Below are 23,052 nucleotides of genomic sequence, written 5' to 3' on the forward strand. Positions count from 1 at the left end.
GAAATCTCTCCCAGCAGCTTTGGGAGCAGCAGATTAAATCTCCACAATCAACTTGATGTACCCTGCATCTGTGGAATACCTGAATACACAATGAATCATCCCAAATTGAGGAGGTGGACTCTGAGAACAAGATTTATGATTTTTTTCCCCTTTTCCTCTTTTTGTGAGTGTGTATGTGTATGCTTCTGTGAGAGATATTGTCTGTATAACTTTGCTTTCACCATTTATCCTAGGGTTCTATCCGTCCGTTTTTTTTTTTTTTTACTTATAAAAATTATTTTCTTAATAATTATCCTTTATTTTAATAACTTTATTTTATTTTATCTTTATTTTCTCTTCTTTTATCCTCTTTCTTTCCATCTACTTTTTCTCCCTTTTATTCTGAGCTGTGTGGATGAAAGGCTCTTGGTGCTGCAGCCAGGAGCCAGTGCTGTGCCTCTGAGGTGGGAGAGCCAACTTCAGGGCACTGGTCCACAAGAGACCTCCCAGCTCCACGTAACATCAAACGGCAATAATCACCCAGAGATCTCCATCTCAACACCAGCACCCAGCTTCACTCAACGACCAGCAAGCTACAGTGCTGCACACCCTATGCCAAACAACTAGCAAGACAGGAACACAACCCCACCCATTAGCAGAGAGGCTGCCTGAAATCTTAATAAGACCACAGACACCCCAAAACACATGACCAGACGTGGACCTGCCCACCAGAAAGACGAGATCCAGCCTCATCCACCAGAACACAGGCACTAGTCCCCTCCACCAGGAAGCCTACACAACCTACTGAACCAACTTTAGCCACTGGGGACAGACACCAAAAACAACAGGAACTACGAACCTGCAGCCTGCAAAAAGGAGACCCCAAACACAGTAAGATAAGCAAAATGAGAAGACAGGAAAACACACAGCAGATGAAAGAGCAAGATAAAAACCCACCAGACCTAACAAATGAAGAGGAAATAGGCAGTCTACCTGAAAAAGAATTCAGAATAATGATAGTAAAGATGATCTAAAATCTTGGAAATAGAATAGACAAAATGCAAGAAACATTTAACAAGGACCTAGAAGAACTAAAGATAAAACAAGCAACGATGAACAGCACAATAAATGAAATTAAAAATACTCTAGAAGGGATCAATAGCAGAATAACTGAAGCAGAAGAACGGATAAGTGACCTGGAAGATAAAATAGTGAAAATAACTACTGCAGAGCAGAATAAAGAAAAAAGAATGAAAAAAAACTGAGGACAGTCTCAGAGACCTCTGGGACAACATTAAACGCACGAACATTCAAATTACAGGGGTTCCGGAAGAAGAAGAGAAAAAGAAAGGGACTGAGAAAATATTTGAAGAGATTATAGTTGAAAACTTCCCTAATATGGGACAGGAAATAGTTAATCAAGTCCAGGAAGTGCAGAGAGTCCCATACAGGATAAATTCAAGGAGAAACATGCCAAGACATATATTAATCACTGTCAAAAATTAAATACAAAGAAAACATATTAAAAGCAGCAAGGGAAAACCAATAAATAACACACAAGGGAATCCCCATAAGGTTAACAGCTGATCGTTCGGCAGAAACTCTGCAAGCCAGAAGGGACTGGCAGGATATATTTAAAGTGATGAAGGAGAAAAACCTACAACCAAGATTACTCTACCCAGCAAGGATCTCATTCAGAGTTGATGGAGAAATTAAAAACCTTACAGACAAGCAGAAGCTGAGAGAGTTTAGCACCACCAAACCAGCTTTACAGCAAATGCTAAAGGATCTTCTCTAGGCAAGAAACACGAGAGAAGGAAAAGACCTATAATAACAAACCCAAAACAATTAAGAAAATGGGAATAGGGGCATACATATCGATAATTACCTTAAATGTAAATGGATTAAATGCTCCCACAAAAAGACACAGACTCGCTGAATGGATACAAAAACAAGATCCATATATATGCTGTCTACAAGAGACCCACTTCAGACCTAGAGACACATACAGACGGAAAGTGAGGGGATGGAAAAAGATATTCCATGCAAATGGGAACCAAAAGAAAGTTGGAGTAGCAATTCTCATATCAGACAAAATAGACTTTAAAATAAAGACTATTACAAGAGACAAAGGAGGACACTACATAATGATCAAGGGATCAATCCAAGAAGAACGTATAAGAATTGTAAGAATTTATGCACCCAACATAGGAGCACTTCAATACATAAGGAAAATACTAACAGCCATAAAAGGGGAAATTGACAGTAACACATTTATAGTAGGGGACTTTAACACCCCACTTTCACCAATGGACAGATCATCGAAAATGAAAAAAAATAAGGGAACACAAGCTTTAAATGATACATTAAACAAGATGAACTTAATATTTATACAACATTCCATCCAAAAACAACAGAATACACATTTTTCTCAAGTGCTCATGGAGCATTCTCCATTGTTCTCCATGGAACATCTCTCTTGATTTGGGTCACAAATCAAGCCTTGGTAAATTTAAGAAAATTAATATTGTATCAAGTACCTTTTCCGACCACAACGCTATAAGACTAAATATCAATTACAGGAAAAGATCTGTAAAAAATACAAACACATGGAGGCTAAACAATACACTACTTAATAACGAAGTGGGCACTGAAGAAATCAAAGAGGAAATCAAGAAATACCTAGAAACAAATGTCAATGGAGACACGACGACCCAAAACCTATGGGATGCAGCAAAAGCAGTTCTAAGAAGGAAGTTTATAGCAATACCATCCTACCTTAAGAAACAGGAAACAATTCAAATAAACAACCTAACCTTGAACCTTAAGCAATTAGAGAAAGAAGAACAGAAAAACCCCAAAGTTAGCAGAAGGAAAGAAATCATAAAATTCAGATCAGAAATAAATAAAAAAGAAATGAAGGAAGCGATAGCAAAGATCAATAAAACTAAAAGCTGGTCCTTTGAAAAGATAAAGAAAATTGGTAAATCATTAGCCAGTCTCATCAGGAAAGAAAGGGAGAAGACTCAAATCAGTAGAATTAGAAATGAAAAAGGAGAAGTAACAATTGACACTGCAGAAATACAAAAGATCATGAGAGATTACGACAAGCAACCCTACGTCGATAAAATGGACAACCGGGAAGAATTGGACAAATTGTTAGAAATGCACATCATGCCAAGGCTGAATCAGGAAGAAATAGAAAATATGAACAGACCAAACACAAGCGCTGAAATTGAAACTGTGATTAAAAATTTTCCAACAAACAAAAGCCCAGGACCAGATGGCTTCACAGGCGAATTCTATCAAACATTTAGAGAAGAGCTAACACCTATCCTTCTCAAACTCTTCCAAAATATAGCAGAGGGAGGAACACTCCCAAACTCATTTTACGAGGCCACCATCACCCTGTACCAAAACCAGACAAGGATGTCATAAAGAAAGTAAACTACAGGCCGATATCACTGATGAACATAGATGCAAAAATCCTCAACAAAATACTAGCAAACAGAATCCAACAGCACATTAAGAGGATCATACACCATGATCAAGTGGGGTTTATTCCAGGAATGCAAGGATTCTTTAATATACGCAAATCAATCAATGTGATACACCATATTAACAAATTGAAGGAGAAAAACCATATGATCATCTCAATAGATGCAGAGAAGGCTTTCGACAAAGTTCAACAGCCGTTTATGATAAAAACCCTCCAGGAGCTTCCCTGGTGGCGCAGTGGTTAAGAGTCCGCCTGCAGATGCACGGGAAACGGTTTCGTGCGCCGGTCAGGGAAGATCCCACATGCCGCGGGGCAGCTGGTCCCATGAGCCATGGCCTCTGAGCCTGCATGTCCGGAGCCTGTGCTCTGCAACGGGAGAGGCCACACCAGTGAGAGGCCCGCGTACGACCACACACACACACAAAACCCTCCAGAAAGTAGGCATAGAGGGAACTTTCCTCAGCATAATAAAGGCCATATATGAGAAACCCACAGCCAACGTCATCCTCAATGGTGAAAACCTGAAAGCATTTCCTCTAAGATCAGGAACAAGACAAGGTTGCCTACTCTCACCAGTCTTATTCAACATAGTTTTGGAAGTTTTCGCCACAGCAGTCAGAGAAGTAAAAGAAATAAAAGGAATCCAAATTGGAAAAGAAGTAGTAAAGCTGTCACTGTTTGCAGATGACATGATACTATACATAGAGAATCCTAAAGATGCTACCAGAAAACTACTAGAGCTAATCAATGAATTAGGTAAAGTAGCAGGATACAAAATTAATGCACAGAAATCTCTGGCATTCCTATACACTATTGATGAAAAATCTGAAAGTGAAATCAAGAAAACACTCCCATTTACCATTGCAACAAAAAGAATAAAATATCTAGGAATAAACCTACCTAAGGAGAGAAAAGACCTGTATGCAGAAAATCATGACACTGATGAAAGAAATTAAATATGATACAAATAGATGGAGAGATATACCATGTTCTTTGATTGGAAGAATCAACATTGTGAAAATGACTCTATTACCCAAAGCAATATACAGATTCAATGCAATCCGTATCAAACTACCACTGGCATTCTTCACAGAACTAGAACAAAAAATTTCACAATATGTATGGAAATACAAAAGACCCCTAATAGCCAAAGCAATCATGAGAACGAAAAACGGAGCTGGAGTAATCAGGCTCCCTGACTTCAGACTATACTACAAAGCTGCAGTAATCAAGACAGTATGGTACTGGCACAAAAACAGAAAGATAGATCAATGGAACAGGATAGAAAGCCCAGAGATAAACCCACGCACATATGGTCACCTTATTTTTGATAAAGGAGGCAGGAATGTACAGTGGAGAAAGGACAGCCTCTTCAATAAGTGGTGCTGGGAAAACTGGGCAGGTACATATAAAAGTATGATATTAGAGCACTCCCTAACACCATACACAAAAATAAGCTCAAAATGGATTAAAGACCTAAATGTAAGGCCAGAAACTATCAAACTCTTAGAGGAAACCATAGGCAGAACACTGTATGACATAAATCACAGCAAGATCCTTTTTGACTCACCTCCTCCAGAAATGGAAATAAAAACAAAAATAAACAAATGGGACCTAACGAAACTTAAAAACTTTTGCACAGCAAAGGAAACCATAAACAAGACCAAAAGGCAACCCTCAGAATGGGGGAAAATATTTGCAAATGAAGCAACTGACAAAGGATTAATCTCCAAAATTTACAAGCAGCTTATGCAGCTCAATAACAAAAAAACAAACAACCCAATCCAAAAATGGGCAGAAGACCTAAATAGACATTTTATACAGACTGCCAACAAACACATGAAAGAATGCTCAACATCATTAATCATTAGAGAAATGCAAATCAAAACTGCAATTAGATACCATCTCACACCAGTCAGAATGGCCATCATCAAAAAATCTAGAAACAATAAATGCTGGAGAGGGTGTGGAGAAAAGGGGACACTCTTGCACAGTTGGTGGGAATGTGAATTGGTTCAGCCACTATGGAGAACAGTATGGAGGTTCCTTAAAAAACTACAAATAGAACTACCATATGACCCAGAAATCCCACTACTGGGCATATACCCTGAGAAAACCATAATTCAAAAAGAGTCATGTACCAAAATGTTCATTGCAGCTCTATTTACAATAGCCAGGAGTTGGAAACAACCTAAGTATCCATCATCGGATGAATGGATAAAGAAGATGTGGCATATATATACAATGGAATATTACTCAGCCATAAAAAGAAACGAAATTGAGTTGTGGTGAGGTGGATGGACCTAGAGTCTGTCATTCAGAGTGAAGTAAGTCAGAAAGAGAAAGACAAATACCGTATGCTAACACATATATATGGAATTTAAGAAAAAAATGTCATGAAGAACCTAGGGGTAAGACAGGAATAAAGACACAGATCTACTGGAGAATGGACTTGAGGTTATGGGGAGGTGGAAGGGTAAGCTGTGCCAAAGTGAGGGAGTGGCATAGACATATATACACTACCAAACGTAAAATAGATAGCTAGTCGGAAGCAGCTGCATAGCAGAGGGAGGTCAAGTCGGTGCTTTGTGACCACCTATAAGGGTGAGATAGGGAGGGTGGGAGGGAGGGAGACGCAAGAGGGAAGAGATATGGGAACATATGTATATGTATAACTGATTCACTTTGTTTTAAAGCAGAAACTAACACACCATTATAAAGCAATTATACCCTAATAAAGATGTAAAAAAACACAAGCAATGGTCAAAGGATCTGAATTTTTTCCAAAGACATACAAAAATGGCCAACAGGTACATGAAACGGTAATCAGCGTCATTAATCATCAGGGAAATTCAAATCAAGACCATAGTGAGATATCACCTCACACCTATGAGTATGTCTATCATTCAAAGGACAAAAGATAAAAAATACTGGAGAGGATGTGGAGAAAAGGATCCCTTGTAAGTTTTTGGTGGGAATGTAAACTGGAACAGCCACTATGGAGACAGTATGGCATTCCTCAAGAAATTAAAAATAAAGCTACTACATGATCCAGCAATCCCACTTCTGGGTATATGTCCAATTGAAAGTTAAACATTATTCTGAAGAGATATCTGTACTTCCACATTCATTGCAGCATCATTTGCAACAGCCGAGGTATGGAAACAACCTAAGTATCTGTCAGCAGACGAACAGATGAAGAAAACGTGGGGAATGTATATGTGTGTGTGTGCACACGCTCGCACACATACACAGAGGAATATTATTCAGCTTTTAAAAAGGAATACTTGTCATTTGTGACAACGTAGATGAGCCTGGAGTACATCATGCTAAGTGAAATAAGCCAGTGAGAACCACAAATCCTGCATGTTATTACTTATATGTGGAATCTTAAAAAGTTTAGGAAACAGACAGTAGAAAAGTGGTTGCCAGGGTTAGTGGAAATAGAAATGGGTAAAAGGGTAGATTTTCACTTATAAGATAAATAAGTTCTGAGGATCTGTGTATAACGTGACTGTGGTTGATAGCACTGTGTTGTAGAATTGAAATTTTCTAAAGAGTAGAATTTAAATGTTCCCTCACCCACCAAAACGGTAAATTTATGAGGTTGATGGAGATGTTGACTTAATGGGGGGAGCCTTTCACAATGTATACATATATATTAAATCATCATGTTTTATACTTTAAATATTTTATTTGTTAATTATACCTTAGTATAGCTGAAAAAAATTTATTTCAAAGACTACAACAGAAAAACCCTTAATGCCGCATTGAGAGATCTACTAAAATACATATTTCAATAAGAAAAAGTGAGTCCAAAAGGAAGGCATAGGATCCAAAATAATGGTAAGCACAAACTGATGGAATTCTAGCATATTTGCTCTTTAATGGCTAAGAATTCATCTGATGGCTTTCTATAGCTGAGTAATAGAGATGGTGTAATAGAGTACGAGAAATATTTTTAAAAATTTCTATTTTTGAACAAATGAAAATTGTTTAAATTTGCGTATCCAAATGCAGAGGAACTTCAAAAATCTGGCAGTTTTGCTCACAATTGCCAGTTTTTTGTTTTATTTTTACACACTGGTAGTTTTATATTATTTGAATAAGTATTAACTCTAGTATTATCTCTAATAGAATAAGGTTCTTGTAGTTGAATGTAGAACTGTGTTTCATATTGCAGTTCACTTAATAATCACTTTATTTATTTAATATCTGTATTTAGAACAGTGCCTGGCATATAGTAGATGCTGTGCAAGTGTGTTTGCTATTATTCCCGTCCTCTTCCTTCACGTAGCTCATGATTTAAATGATTACGTCTGTGAGGAAGGTTGTCAAATTTTCAGGTCTTCCAAATATCAGTCTCATGTTTTAGCTGCCAGCTAGATTTTGGTCTAATTGCCCTGCTTTCGTTCCTAATAAAAGTCTGTAAAACAGTAGTCTTTATTCTCCTCACCTTCCAAAGTCAAGGGACAAAGTCCTTCTAATAATGGTATTACAGATCTCCCAAGTTTGAAATCCTCATACTATCTTTTACTTCTGGCTTCTATATTCAGTTAGTCCTCATGGTGCATCAAGTCTTCCTCTTTTATTACCTCTAACCATCCAACTGTTGCTGTTTCAGTTCAGGATCTTAGTACTGCCTAGGTTATTGTAATAGCTTTCTGACTATATCACTTCACCTTTCTGATCATTATTGACTGTGGGATAAAGTTTAAATTCTTTGATCTGACATTTGGACCTTCTTTTATTTCGTACTGTATCAGTTAGGATTGCACTTACTTATACATAATAAGGTGTCTGGTGGTTGGTAGGGGATTCCTGACATTGATTCAGCTACTTAAGGTTACCAGGTCGTTTATTCTCTTGGCCTTTCCTTCATGGTTACATGGTGTTAAGGTGACTGCCCTACCTATATTCATGCTTAGATTCAGACAGAAGGTGAAGGGGAAAAAGTAAAAGGAGACATGCCAGCTACGTCAGCCTTTTTTTAAGGAGTGGTCCTGAAAGTACCACCCAGCAACTTTCACGTAAATCTCATTTGCTTAAACTGGTTCACATGGCTATCCATGGGGAAGTAGAGGTTTTTTGGGGGGGTACATTGGTATATCCCCCCATTTGGGCTTTTGTATCCAGGAAGAAGGGGAAAATGCATACTGGGTATGTAGCTGCAGTTTTGTTACAAGTATCCAGGTCTTAGTTGTGGCGTGCAGGCTCTTTGTTGCAGCATGCAGGCTCCTCTCTAGTTGTGGCGTGTGGGTTTTCTCTCTCTAGTTGTGGCGCACAGGCTCCAGGGTGCGTGGGCTCTGTAGTTTGCAGCACACGGGCTCTCGTGTTGAGGCGTGGGAGCTCGGTAGTTGTGGCGCGTGGGCTTAGTTGCCCCATGGCATGTGGGATCTTAGTTCCCTGACCAGGGATTGAACCAGCGTCCCCTGCATTGCAAGGCAGATTCTTTACCACTGGAGCACCAGGGAAGTCCCTATCCATCTGTATTTTTAATCTTTTCCTAAATGGTATAATTTCTCAAATACTTCACTCATACCAATAAATTATTGAACATATCTTGTATCTTTCTACTCTTCAGAACAGTTCCACTCTTCCAGAACGTTCTTCCTCTTCCATCCATCAAAATCCAATCCATGCTTCAAGAACAGTTTTAAATATGACCTCGTCTAATAAAGCTCATCAGTTAATCCCAGCTTGAAATGTTATTTTTCCCTTCCAGATTCCAATAAGCAATTGTCAGAGTAATCTGTTGAGAAATCATGTTGCTTTGTGGAATCTCTTCTTCTGTTGTCTGTAACTGATTTTGTTTGTTCTGTTAGTGTTATATATTTATATTGTGGTTCCTCAGTGTATAAGCTTCAGTTTTATTGTCATTGTCCACAGGAAGTTTATAATTTTGATATCTCTCACTGTGCTTTGTATATAGTAGTATAGGCATACCTCATTTTATTGTGCTTCCCCGATACTGGTTTTTTACAATTGAAGGTTTGTGGCAGCCCCGTATTAAGCAAGTCTATCAATGCCAATTTCCCAAAAACATTTGCTCACTTCACGTCTCTTTGTCACATTTGATACTTCTTGCAATATTTCAAACTTGTTCATTATTATTATATTTGTTATGGTGATCTATGATCAGTGACCTTTGATAATACTATTGTGAAAAGATTACAAATCGTTGAAGGCTCAGATGATGGTTAGCAATAAAGTATTTTTAAATTAAGGTATGTACAATTTTTTTTTAGACATAATGCTATTGCATACTCAGTATACTACAGTATAGTGTAAATATAACTTTTATAGGTACTGGGAGACCAATAAATTTGTGTGACTTTATTGCACTGGTCTGGAACAGAACCCTCAGTATCTGTCTGAGAAATGACTGTACATGATACTTATTCAGTTAATGGATTTGACAGAGTCATTGCTGTCAGTGAAGACTTCTTTATATATGAAGGATAACTTATGAATATCACTTCCATTTGTAACTTTGGTTTCTCTTACAGGCAAATGTTCTGAAAAAAGACTGCATGGGAATGGCATGCCTTACAATGACAGAAATGGAAGGAACATCCTCATCTCCTGTACATCAGAATGGTGATATTCCTGGAAATACTAATTCTGTGAAGCAAATAGATCCAATCCTACAGGTCTATCTTTATCATTCCCTTGGAAAAGCTGAGGGGGATTATCTGAAGTTTCCAACTGGAGAGTATGTTGCAGAAGAGATTTGTGTTGCTGCTTCTAAAGCTTGTGGTAAGTGTTAAAAAGCAGTGTTTTTCTTCTTATTAATATATCCGTACTTTAATTATGCTACTCTTAACACAATGTACATGTATAATGTATTTTTATGCTTCTGTGACTGACAAGTGTTTTCATATGCATATAAAATGAGAATATCACTAAAGTAGAATTTAAGGTAAATTCTGTGTTGAGCTAGTGGTATAGACTGAATGTTTGTGTTCCCCAAAATTCGTGTTGAAACCTACTCCTCTAATGTGATGAGTTTGGAAGTGGGGCTTTCGAGAGATGAATCAGTTATGAGGGTGGATTCCTCATCAGTGGGACTGGTATCTTTGTTAAAGAGACCACTGAGAGTTCCTTTGCTCCTTCTACCATGTGTGGACATAGCATGAAGATGAATAAGAAGATGAACTATCTATGAACCAGGAAATGGGTCCTCATTAGACACCACATCTGCCAGCACCTTGATTTTGTACTTCCAAACCTCCAGAAATGTGAGAAATACATTTCTATTTTTTTTATAAACCACCTTGTCTGTGGTATTTTTGTTACAGTATCCTGAATGAACTAAAACAAAAATTGGTACTGAGAAGTGGAGGGGTGCTGTAATAAATTCCTAAAAATGTTGAAGTGGCTTTGGAACCTGGGTAATGGGTAATGGAAGAGTTTTGAGGTGCATGCTAGAAAAAGCCTACATTGTTGTGAACAGGAGATTCTGGTGTGGACTCTAAAGGAGGAGAGGTGTACAGAAAAACCTCAATCTTCTTAGAGAACACCTGTGTAATCCTGCGCAGAATATTGGTAGAATTGTGTACTGTAAAGACCATTCTGATAAGATCTCGGATGGAAATGAGGACTGTGTTATTGGAAACTGAAAGAAAAGTGATCCTTGTTGTAAAGTGTCAAAGAACTTGGCTGAGTTATGTTCATGTTTTAGTGCTTTGTAAAATGTACAGCTTGTGAGCAGTGAAATTGGATATTTACTTGAAGTAATTTCTAAACAAAGGTTTGAAGGTGTGGCTTTGAGCCCTCCTAACTGCTTATAGTTGTAAAAAGTTAATAAACAGAAACCTCAATAAAATAGAATCAGGAGACCAGAAGGGGGAGTTCTCATGCTCTGCAAGGATACCAGAGCCCAAGAGGAAGAAGACTCCTCTTCTTTGCTGGCAAGGACTCAAACAATGAAAAACCTTGGGCTTCTTGTTTACTGTAGCCCTCCCCTCTAGGACAGTGTTCTCCTTCCCTTGCCTTGGGGGAGCTTCCATGTGGCTCACCATGATTGCAGACCCCAGATTGCAGTTCTCTGCTGATCCCAAATAAATCCATCTTTTCTGGAAAAATACATGGCAGCCTGTTTGTTTTAGGTCAACATAGTATAATAAGAGAGAAATAACTTACAGGCATAATTATAAATGTTAAGCAAAAAGGAAGCAGGACTTAAAAATTTGGAAAATTCCCCACCTATCCAAAAGATGAGAAAGCCTGTTCAGTAGAGAACACTAAGGGTGTGGCCAAGCAACCATTTGTTAAGATTAGTGTGGATAAGCCATCTCAACAGGAACCAGATGCTGCTACCTAAAACAATGGAAGAATGACCCTGAAGACAGTTCAGAAATCACCAGGACTGCTGTCTTAGCACAGGGCCTGGAGGCAGAATGATTTCAAAGGAGGAGATGCCAGTGTTTGGAGACCTTGAGCTTGCTGCTTGGTGCTACCTCACCTTGAGGGCTCTGCTGGTGCACTGCCGGTGCTGAGCTCCTTGGCTGCCCCAGGTGTGATTCTGGCAGCCCCTGGTGCAGCAGCTGCCTCTCAGCAGGGTGCAGGCAACAAACTGGTGGAATAAGCCATCTCCACTAGTGGAGAATGCACAGGCCCAGGGGGCATGTCTGACTCCACCTAGATTTCAAAGAACAGGAGCCCTCCAAATCCACTAGGGCAGGGCCGCCAGGAGCCTTAGGTGCCCACCCTCTGCCCAGCAAAGCTGAAGGGGCAGGAATGCTGCCCAAGTGGGTCCTGTAGGTAGGACCTCTGCTTCAGTGGGCCTGGAGGGCAGAGTATCAAGTTAGAGGATTATTCATGGACCTTAAGGTCTAATGGAATTTGCCCTGTTGGGTTTTAGACTTGCTTGAGACTTGTCAAACCTTTCTTCTAAATATCTGTTCTGTGCCTGTTCTGCCATTGTATTTTGGAAGCACATAACTTGTTTAATTTCACAGGTTTACAGCTGGAGAACCTCAGGATGAATTGTACCTTGAGTCTCATCCAAATCTGCTTTAGATGATATTTAGATGAGACTTTGAACTCAGACTTGGAGTTGATGTTGGAATGAGTTAACACTTTTGGGGCCATTGGGAATAGAATGAACATATTTTGAATGTGAGAAGGATATTATTTTGGGGGGTCCAGGAACAGAATGCTGTAGATTGAATGTATCTCTTCTCCCTCAAATTCATATGTTGAAACCTAATCTCCCAGTGTGATTGTATTTGGCGGTGGGGTGATCAGGATATAAGGTTAAGTATCACCTTCTCTCAGTTGCTTTTCTACCCATTTGTGGCTCAGTTATAGAACTTGTCTCTTTGGATTATGGATATTCGTGTCTCTTTTTTCAAGATACAGTCAGTTGTGGTATAGTGTGAAATAGGTGTTCCTAAAATGCACTATGCTCTGCAGAATTGTGCAATAAAAACCATAGGGCTTAGAGGAAAAATGAGATTAGTGGCATAACATAAACTTCGTGACATTAAAAAAAACAATAAAAACAGCACATGTTAAATGGTAACAAAATATATAAAATCTGAAATATATTTGGCACTTTACCTTAAAGTCTTGAAGCTTGCTTGTGGAAGTGGGCGCTGGAAAGGTTGCATCTTGTGAGTTAGTGTGAGGCTGTAGAAGGAAAGTATCTGAGATCACATGAGAAGTTGTAACACCACATATAGATGGCTGTGGCTCATAACATACATGGTAAACTGTATGTTCCATGTATGTTCTCAGTTTGGACGCCAGGCTGAAGGAGTACCCCCTATGTGAGACATGATGTTCTCCTGGTAAAAGGCAAAAGAACATGAGGACTGCTGGAAACGAAATACCTCCCTACTGCCTCTGCTTGGAACTAACACACTCTCAGTTCTTCTCAGATTCCATTGGCCAAACCAAGTCATATGGCCAAGCCAGTGTTAGTCAGATGGGGTGGTCCTCTCAGGGACTGGGAAGAGAAAAGTGAGTATTTGTGAGCAGTGATGTAGTCTGCTACACTTTTCCCTCTTGACCACAAATAATTTCTTTCTTCAGTATTGAGAATAAATTTTCTCCTTCCCCAGTGAGGATACCCAAAGGTGTCATTGAATCAGGCTTAAAATCCAGGCTCTCCCTGTATTCTCTCAGTCATGTCCAGATGTTATTCTGCTTGATTCAGAGAATCTGTGAACTGAAAAGACAATTATTCTGATATCATATCTACAGCCTTGACAAGTTATATTTCAAAGATATGATATGAGATAGTTTTCCCTAGCATAGAGACAGCAAGGTTTAGACAAAATAGCTATGTAGAGTTATCTTTTGGAATCCTCCCACCTCTCTCTGAGCCCTATGCCAGTTACTCTTTCTTGACTGAGGTACTCACGTATCTAGTATCCTCATATTCCTTTCCATTCCCATCCCCAAATGCCCTTTATTGTATCTAGCTGCAATCAGAACTTACGTTGATGACCCTTTGTTAAGTATGGTTTTGATGATAAAATAATTTGCAGTAAGTTATAAATGACAAATAGTTTTAATATTGAGATATTTGTATTTATTGAAGAATCTTGATCTGTAGTAACCTCTAATTGTAAAAAATGTTTAGGGGAAATGTATTCCTTTAAAATGACCTTTATTCTTTTCTCAATCCCCAAAGAGTAGAATATTGAGTTAATGTTATAGCTGTACCTCATTCACCTCTTTCAGCTAGCTAAAATTTATTGACACTGTGTTAAGTGCTTTATGTGTGTTACTCAATTCTTACAGCAGCACTAGGGTGTGTAGATGTTGTAGTGTAAGCACCTGACAATTAGCTTTTAAAAAAAGTTTTTACTTTATATTGGACCATAGTTGATTAACAATGTTGTGTTAGTTTCAGGTGTACAGCAAAGTGATTTAGTTATACATATACATGTATCTATTCTTTTACAAATTCTTTTCCCATTTAGGTTATTACAGAATATTGAGCAGAGTTCCCTGTGCTATACAGTAGGTCCTTGTTGGTTATCTATTTTATTTTATTTTATTTTAAAAATTTATTTATTTTTATTTTTGGCTGTGTTGGGTCTTCATTGCTGTGCGCGGGCTTTCTCTAGTTGCGGCGAGCGGGGGCTACTCTTCATTGAGGTGTGTGGGCTTCTCATTGCAGTGGCTTCTCGTTGCAGAGCATGGGCTCTAGGTGTGTGGGCTTCCGTAATTGTGGCACGTGGGTTTCCGTAGTTGTGGCTTGTGGGCTCTAGAGCACAGGCTCAGTAATTGTGGCGCACAGGCTTAGTTGCTCTGTGGCATGTGGGATCTTCCCAGACCAGGGCTCAAACCCATGTCCCCTGTGTTGGCAGGCGGATTCTTAACCACTGCACCACCAGGGAAGCCCGGTTATATATTTTAAATATAGCAGTGTGTACATGTCAATCCCAAACTCCCAATCTATCCATCTCCCCCATCCTTCCCCACCGGTAGCCATAAGTTCTCTAAGTCTGTGAGTCTGTTTCTGTTTTGTAAATAAGTTCATTTGTATCATTTTTTTTTAGATTCTGCATATAAGTGATATCATATGATACTTGGCTTTCTCTGTCTGACTTACTTCACTTAGTATGATAATCTCCAGGTCCTCTATGTTGCCACAAATGGTATTATTTCATTCTTTTTTATGGCTGAGTAATATTCCACTGTATATATGTACCACACCTTCTTTATACATTCCTCTGTCAATGGACATTTAGGTTGCTTCCATGTATTAGCTATTGTAAATAGTGCTGCAATGAACATTGAAGTGCATGTATCCTTTCAAACCATGTTTTTCTCTGGATATACGCCCAGGAGTGGGATTGCTGGCTCATATGGTAGCTCTATTTTTAGATTTTTAGGGAGCCTCCAAAATGTTCTCCATAGTGGCTGTACCAATTTACAGTCCCACTGTTGTTTGCACAACAGTGCAAAAGAGTTCCCTTTTCTCCACACCCTCTCCAGCATTTATGGTTTATAGATTTTTTGATGATGGACATTCTGACTGGTGTGAGGTGATATCTTGTAGATTTGATTTGTATTTCTCTAATAATCAGCAATGTTGAGCACCTTTTCATGTGCCTCTTGGCCATCTATATGTCTTCTTTGGAGAAATGTCTATTCAGGTTTTCTGTCCATATTTTGATTGGGTTGTTTGCTTTTTTGATATGCATGAGGTGTTTGTAAATATTGGAGACTAATCCTTTGTCAGTCACATGGTTTGTAAATATTTTCTCCCATTCTGTGGGTTGTCTTTTCGTTTTGATTATGGTTTGCTTTGCTGTGCAAAAGCTTTGAAGTTTCATTAGGTCCCATTTGTTTATTTTTGTTTTTATTTCCATTTCTGGAGGAGGTGGGTCAAAAAGGATCTTGCTGTGATTTATGTCATAGAGTGTTCTGCCTATGTTTTCCTCTAAGAGTTTGATAGTGTCTGGCCTTACATTTAGGTCTTTAATCCATTTTGAGTTTATTTTTGTGTATGCTGTTAGGAAATGTTCTAATTTCATTCTTTTACGTGTAGCTGTCCAGTTTTCCCAGCACCACTTATTGAAGAGGCTGTCTTTTCTCCATTGTATATTCTTGCCTCCTTTATCAAAGATAAGGTGATATGTGCGTGGATTTATCTCTGGGCTTTCTGTCCTGCTTCCTTGATCTATATTTCTGTTTTTGTACCAGTACCATACTATCTTGATTACTGTAGCTTTGTAGTAGAGTCTGAAGTCCAGGAGCCTGATTCCTTGAGCTCCATTTTTCTTTCTCAAGATTGCTTTGGCTATTAGGGGTCTTTTGTGTTTCCATACAAATTGTGAAATTTTTTGTTCTAGTTCTGTGACAAACGCCATTGGTAATTTGATAGGGATTGCATTGAATCTGTAGCTTGCCTTGGGTAGTATAGTCATTTTGATAATATTGATGGTTCCAGTCCAAGAACGTGTTATATCTTTCCATCTGCTTGTATCATCATCAATTTCTTTCATCAGCATCTTAATAGTTTTTAGAGTACAGGTCCTTTGTCTCCTTAGGTAGGTTTATTCTTAGGTATTTTATTCTTTTTGGTGTGATGGTAGATGGGATTGTTTCTTGAATTTCTCTTCCTGATCTTTCGTTGTTAGTGTATAGAATGCAACAGATTGCTATGTGTTAATTTTGTATCCTGCAACTTTACTGAATTCATTGATGAGCTCTAGTAGTTTTCTGGTAGCATCTTTAGGATTTTCCATGTATAGTATCATGTCATCTGCAAACAGTGACAGTTTTACTTCTTTTCCAACTTGGATTCCTTTTATTTCTTTTTCTTATCTCATTGCTGTGGCTAGGACTTCCAAAACTATGTTGAATAAAAGTGGTGAGAGTGGACATCCTTGTTTTGTTCCTGATCTTAGAGGAAATGCTTTCAGGTTTTCACCATTGAGTATGATATTAGCTGTAGATTTCTCATATATGGCCTTTATTATGTTGAGGTAGGTTCCTTACATGCCCACTTTCCAGAGAGTTTTTTTATCATAAATGGGTATTGAGTCAAAAGCTTTTCTGTATCTATTGGGATTATCATATAGTTTTTATTCTTCAGTTCTTTGATGTGGTGATTCACACTGATTGATTTGCGGACATTGAAAAATCTCTGCATTCCTTGGGTAAATCCCACTTTGGTCATGGTGTATGATCTTTTTAATGTATTGTCGGATTCGAATTGGTAGTATTTTGTTGAGGCTTTTTGCGTCTATGTTTATCAGTGATATTGGCGTGTAATTTTCTTTTTTTGTGGTATCTTTGTCTGGTTTTGGTATCATGGTAATGGTGGCCTCATAGAATGAGTTTGAGAGTGTTCCTTCCTCTGCAGTTTTTTGGAATAGTTGCAAAAGTTTAGGTATTAACTCTTCTGTAGATGTTTGATAGAATATGCTTGTGAAGCCATCTGGTCCTGGACTTTATTAGTTGGGAGTTTTTAAATCACATTTTCAATTTCAGTACTTCTGATCCATCTGTTCATATTTTCTATTTCTTCCTGGTTTAGTTTTGGGAAATTGTACCTTTTTAAGAATTTGTCCACTTCTTCCAGGTTGTCCATTTTATTGGCGTATAGTTGCATGTAGCAGTCTCTTATGATCCTTTGTATTTCTGTGATGTCCATTGTAACTTCTTTTTCATTTTTAATTTTATTGGTTTGAGCCCTCTCCCCCTTTTTCTTGATGAGTCTGGCTAAAGGTTTATCAATTTTATTTAACTTTTCAAAAAACCAACCTTTAATTTCATTGATCTTTTCTTTTTTCTTAGTTTCTATTTCATTTCTTTCTGCTCTGATCTTTATGATTTCTTTCATTCTACTAATTTTGGGTTTTGTTTGTTCTTTTTGCTTTAGGTGTAAGGTTAGGTTTTTCATTTGAGATTTTTTCTTGTTTCCTGAGGTAAGATTGTATTGCTATAAACTTCCCTCTTAGAACTGCTTTTGCTGTGTCCCGTAGGTTTTGGATTGTCGTGCTTTTGTTTCCATTTGTCTGTAGGTATTTTTTGATTTCCTCTTTGATTTCTTCAGTGATCTGTTGGTTGTTTAGTAGCATATTGTTTAGCTTCCACGTGTTTCCGTTTTTTACAGTTTTTTTGGTCTCGTAGTTAATTTCTAATCTCATAGCATTGTGGTCGGAAAAGATGCTTGATATGATTTCAGGGTTCTTAAATTTACTGAGGCTGGCTTTGTGGCACAGCATGTGCTCACTCCTGGAGAATGTTCCATGTGCACTTGAGAAGAATGTGTATTCTGCAGCTTTTGGATGGAACGCTCTATAAAAATTAAATACATCTGGTCTAATGTGTTATTTAAGTCATGTGTTTCCTAATTGATTTTCTGTCTGGATGATCTGTTCATTGATGAAAGTGGAGTGTTCAAGTCCCCCACTATTATTTTGTTACTGTTGATTTCTCCCTTTATGGCTGTTAGTACTTACCTCCTTTAATGAGGTGCTCCTGTGTTGGATACGTATATATTTACAATTGTTATATCCTCTTTTTGGATTGACCCCTTGATCATTATGTAGTGTCCTTCTTTGTCTCTTGTAACAGTCTTTATTTTAATGTCTATTTTGTCTGATATGAGTATTGCTACTCCAGCTTTCTTTTGATTTCCATGTGCATGGAATACCTTTTTCCATTCCCTCAGTTTCAGTCTGTATGTGTTCCTAGATCTGAAGTGGACCTCTTGTAGTCAGCATATATACGAGTCTAGTTTTTGTATCCATTCAGCCAGTCTGTGTCTTCTGTTTGGAGCATTTAATTTGTTTACATTTAAGATAATTATCAATATGTATATTCTTATTGCCATTTTGTTAATTGTTTTGGATTTATTTTTGTAGGTCTTTTTTCTTCCCTTACTCTTTTGTTCTCTTGAGATTTGATGACTAACTTTAGTGTTGTGTTTGGATTCCTTTCTCTTTTTTTTTTTACGTGTATCTATTGTAGATTTTCAGTTTGCAGTGGCCATGAGGTTTTGATGTAGCAGTCTGTATATAAACAAAATTGTTGTAAGTTGCTGATCTTTTAATTTCAAATGCATTTCCAGTATCCTGCAGTTGTGCTCTCCTCTTCTCACAACTGCTGGTTTTGATATCATATTTCTGTGTTGATGACTTCCTACCTTTACTGTATGTTTGCCTTTACTGGTGAGCTTTTCCATTTGTAATTTTCTTGTTTCTAGTTGTGGACTTTTCTTTTCAGCTTTGAAACGTTCCTTTAGCATTTGTTGCAGAGCTGTTCTGGTGGTGCTGAATTGTCTTAGCTTTTGCTTGTCTGTAAAGCTTTTGATTTCTCTGTCGAATCTGAAGGAGATCCTTGCTGGGTAGAGTATTCTTGGTTGTAGGTTCTTCCCTTTCATCACTTGAAATATATTGTGCCACTCCCTTCTGACCTGCAGAGTTTCTGCTGAGAAATCAGCTGATAACCTTATGGGAGTTTCTTTGTATGTTATTGGTTACTTTTCCCTTGTTGCTTTTAATATTTTTTCTTTGTCTTTAATATTTGTCAGTTTGATTACTGTGTGTCTCGGCGTGTTCCTCCTTGAATTAATCCCGTATGGGACTCTCTGTGCTTCCTTGAGTTGGGTGGCTGTCTACTTTCCCACGTTAGGAAGTTTTCAGCTATTACTCTTCAAATATTTTCTCAGATCTTTTCTCTCTCTCTTCTCATTATGGGACCCCTATAATGTGAATGTTGGTGCTTTCAGTGTTATTCCAGAGGTCTCTGAGGCTGTCCTCATTTCTTTCATCCTTTTTACTTTATCCTGTTGTGAGGCAGTGATTTCCACCATTCTGTCTTCCAGCTCACTTATGCATTTTTCTGCCTTAGTTATTCTGCTATTGATTCCTTCAGGTGTATTTTTCATTTCAGTTATTGTGTTGTTGATCTGTTTGTTCTTTAGTTCTAGGTCTTTGTTAAACATTTCTTGTATCTTCTTGATCTGTGCTTCCATTCTTTTTCCAAGATCTTGGTTCGTCTTCACTATCATTACTCTGAATTCTTTTTCTGGTGGATTGCCTATGTCCACTTCATTTAGCTGTTCTTCTTGGGTCTTATCTTATTCCTTCATCTGGGACATATTCCCCTGCCATCTCATTTTGTCTAACTTTCTGTGATTGCAGTTTCTTTTTCACAGACTGCAGAATTGTAGTTATTGCTTCTGCTGTCTTCCCTCCGGTGGATGATGGTGTGTAAGAGGCTTGTGGGAGGGACTGGTTCCTGTCCATTTGTGGGAGGGACTGGTTCCTGCCCATTGGTGGGTGGAACTGGGTCTTGTCCCTCTGGTGGTCAGGGCCATGCTCAGAAAGACTTTAAACCCTGTTTGGTGATGGGTGGGGCTGTGTTCCTGACCTGTTGATTGTTTGGCCTGAGGCATCCCAGCATTGGAGCCTTCAGGCTGTTGGGTGGGGCTAGGTCTTGGGGAGAAAATGGCAGCCTGCAGGAGGGCTCACATGGATGAGTACTCTCCAGAACTACTGCTGCCAGTGTCTCTGTCCCCGCAGTGAGCCACAGCCACCCCTTGCTCTGCAGGAGACCCTCCAGTACTAGCAGGTAAGTCTGGCCTGGTCTCTTAATGAGGTTACTGCTTTTTTCCCTGGCCCCTGGTATGCACGAGACCTTGTGTGCACCCTTTCAGAGTGGAATTTCTGTTTCCCCTAGTCAAACCCCACTGGCCTTCAAAGCCAGATTCTCTGGGGCCTCCTCCTCCCATTGCCTGACCCCCAGATTGGGGAGCCTGACATGGGGCCCAGGAGTTTCACTCCTGTGGGAGAACTTCTGTGGTATAATTATTTTCCAGTTTCTGGTTCGTGCACCTGGTGGGTATGGGATTTGCTTTTATTGCGATTGTGCCTCTCCTGTCGTCTTGTTGTGGCTTCTTCTTTGTCTTTGGATGGAGGGTATCTTTTTTGGTAGGATCCAGCGTTTTTTTGTCAATGATTGTTCAGCAGCTAGTTGTGATTTTAGTGTTTTCGTAAGAAGGGGTGAGTTCACGTCTTTCTCCTCCACCATTTTGAGACTTTCCCAGGAAGATTAATTTGGAAGAGGGTTCATCTTTAGGAAACTTCTTGCATGAATGGCTACCAGCAGAGAAGAGCTTTCTGCTCACCACACTCCTAGTTAGTATTGTAGCCAGGAATTCCAGCTGTAGCTATTTCTTGGAAATCACAGTGAGGCTGAAAGTCAGGGTCCTGAAGGATTGTTTGCTCCTGGAGTTATCCGACAACTAGCTTTGTTGATTGCAGTGTGTCTGGTATTAAGCTTTTGATTGTCTAGGTAGCCACTTGAAAGACATCCATTTCAAATAAACAAATTGCCAGCTATAGGACTAGATAAAGAGCCAGGCCACCCCACCCATGAAGTTTCTTTTTTTAAAGAGGTCTGACTTAGATAACTTAGATACTGACCATTTGACCTCTTGCTTTTCGCTTCTTGTGCTTTCATTCCTGCTTTATGTTTTAAATTCATCAATAAAAAGAAACCTGTGAAACCCTAGGCACCTCACTCTCAACCCCAGGAAAGACAGAACCCCGGGTTTGCATTCACTAGCTCTCTACCTGTGACCTTGCTGTGTGGCCAGGACTTGTGAATAATAAACGTTGTTTATTTTTCACAGTTCCCCGGTGGTTGTTGCTGAAGTACGTCTTGTAATCATAGTAAGATCCATAAGGGCTAGTCCAGCATCAGTATTGATTCTGGAAGGGGAAATGTCTGTGGGGGTTGCCTTAGTTCTGGGTGGGTCTTTAGGTACTTCTGGCCAGTAGCAACGTTATTGCTAGGCTGAGACTGACACAGAACAAGGTACTATGTTTATTTCTCTTTTAAAGTGAGGAAATTGACCAAATGACTTTTATTCTTTAATTTGATCTTAGAATTCCTTTTGGAAGTAGAGTTTTCAGGGCCCTAATCTTTTTTTTTTTTTTGCGGTACGCGGGCTTCTCACTGCTGTGGCCTCTCCCGTTGCGGAGCAGAGGCTCCGGCTGCACAGGCCCAGCGGCCATGGCTCACGGGCCTAGCCGCTTTGCGGCATGTGGGATCTTCCCAGACTGGGGCACGAACCCGTGTCCCCTGCATCGGCAGGTGAACTCTCAACCACTGCGCCACCAGGGAAGCCCCTGGCCCTAATCTTAAATACTGAAAAATGTGACCAGTCAAGAGGTGGTTCAGGCATTCATTCAGCCAAGCCAACACCCATGGAGCCATCTAACCCTGAATCATACCAGTGGGTGTGAAGTAGTATCTCATGTTTATTTTTTGTAAAAGCTGTATTGATATGTAACTCAATATCATACATTTCAAGTAATACATTTCATATATTTTTGCAAAAGCTTTATTGATATATAATTCAATATCATACATTCCAAGTCATATATTTCACGTTTTAAATATGTACAATTCAGTAGTGTGTACTATCCTCACAGAGTTGTCCAACCATCACCATAATCAATTTTAGAACTTTTTCTTCTCCCCCAAGAAAACCCTGTGCTTATTGGGTATCACTTCCCAACTCTCCATCCCTCCCCAGTCTTAGGCAACCACTAAACTACTTTCTGTCTTAGTAAATTTGCCTTTCTGTCTCAATAAATTTGGATTATATAATATTTGGCCTTTTTTTACTGGCTTCTTAAACTCATATAATGTTTATAAGTTTCATTCATGTTGTATCATTTATCAGTACTTAATTCTTTCATGGCTGAATAATATTGTGTTGATATACTACATTGTGTTGTGTTGATATACTTCTTGTTTAACCACTGATCAGTTGATGGATATTTGGGCTGTTTCCAACTTTTGGCTATCATGAATAATGTTTCTGTGAACATTTGTGTACAAGTTTTTCTGTGGACGTATGACTTCATTTCTGTTGTGTATAAATCTAGGATTGCTGGGTCAAATGGTAATTTTTTTTTTTTTTTTTTTTTTTTTGTGGTACATGGGCCTCTCACTGCCGTGGCCTCTCCCTTTGCAGAGCACAGGCTCCGGATGTGCAGGCTCAGCGGCCATGGCTACTCCGTGGCTTGATAGATCCCCTATCAAGTATATTATTTGGATATATTTTCTCCCATTTTTGTGCT

The 23,052-nt window shown here is 38.9% G+C and overlaps 1 protein-coding gene across 6 annotated transcripts in view; it reads left to right on the top strand.

Annotated features, from left to right (window-relative positions):
• Positions 1–23,052, top strand: part of LOC137227817 (tyrosine-protein kinase JAK2) — a 375,133-nt gene that overhangs the window by 266,437 nt on the left and 85,644 nt on the right. For all 6 annotated transcript variants that reach the window (XM_067744296.1, XM_067744295.1, XM_067744297.1 and 3 more), the window contains one exon: positions 9,988–10,237. In XM_067744296.1, the coding sequence (XP_067600397.1) occupies positions 9,988–10,237 (250 nt within the window). The remainder of the gene's footprint in view (positions 1–9,987; positions 10,238–23,052) is intronic.

The sequence above is a fragment of the Pseudorca crassidens genome, chromosome 7 (genome assembly GCF_039906515.1).
Source record: "Pseudorca crassidens isolate mPseCra1 chromosome 7, mPseCra1.hap1, whole genome shotgun sequence".
NCBI classification, from domain to species: domain Eukaryota; kingdom Metazoa; phylum Chordata; class Mammalia; order Artiodactyla; family Delphinidae; genus Pseudorca; species Pseudorca crassidens.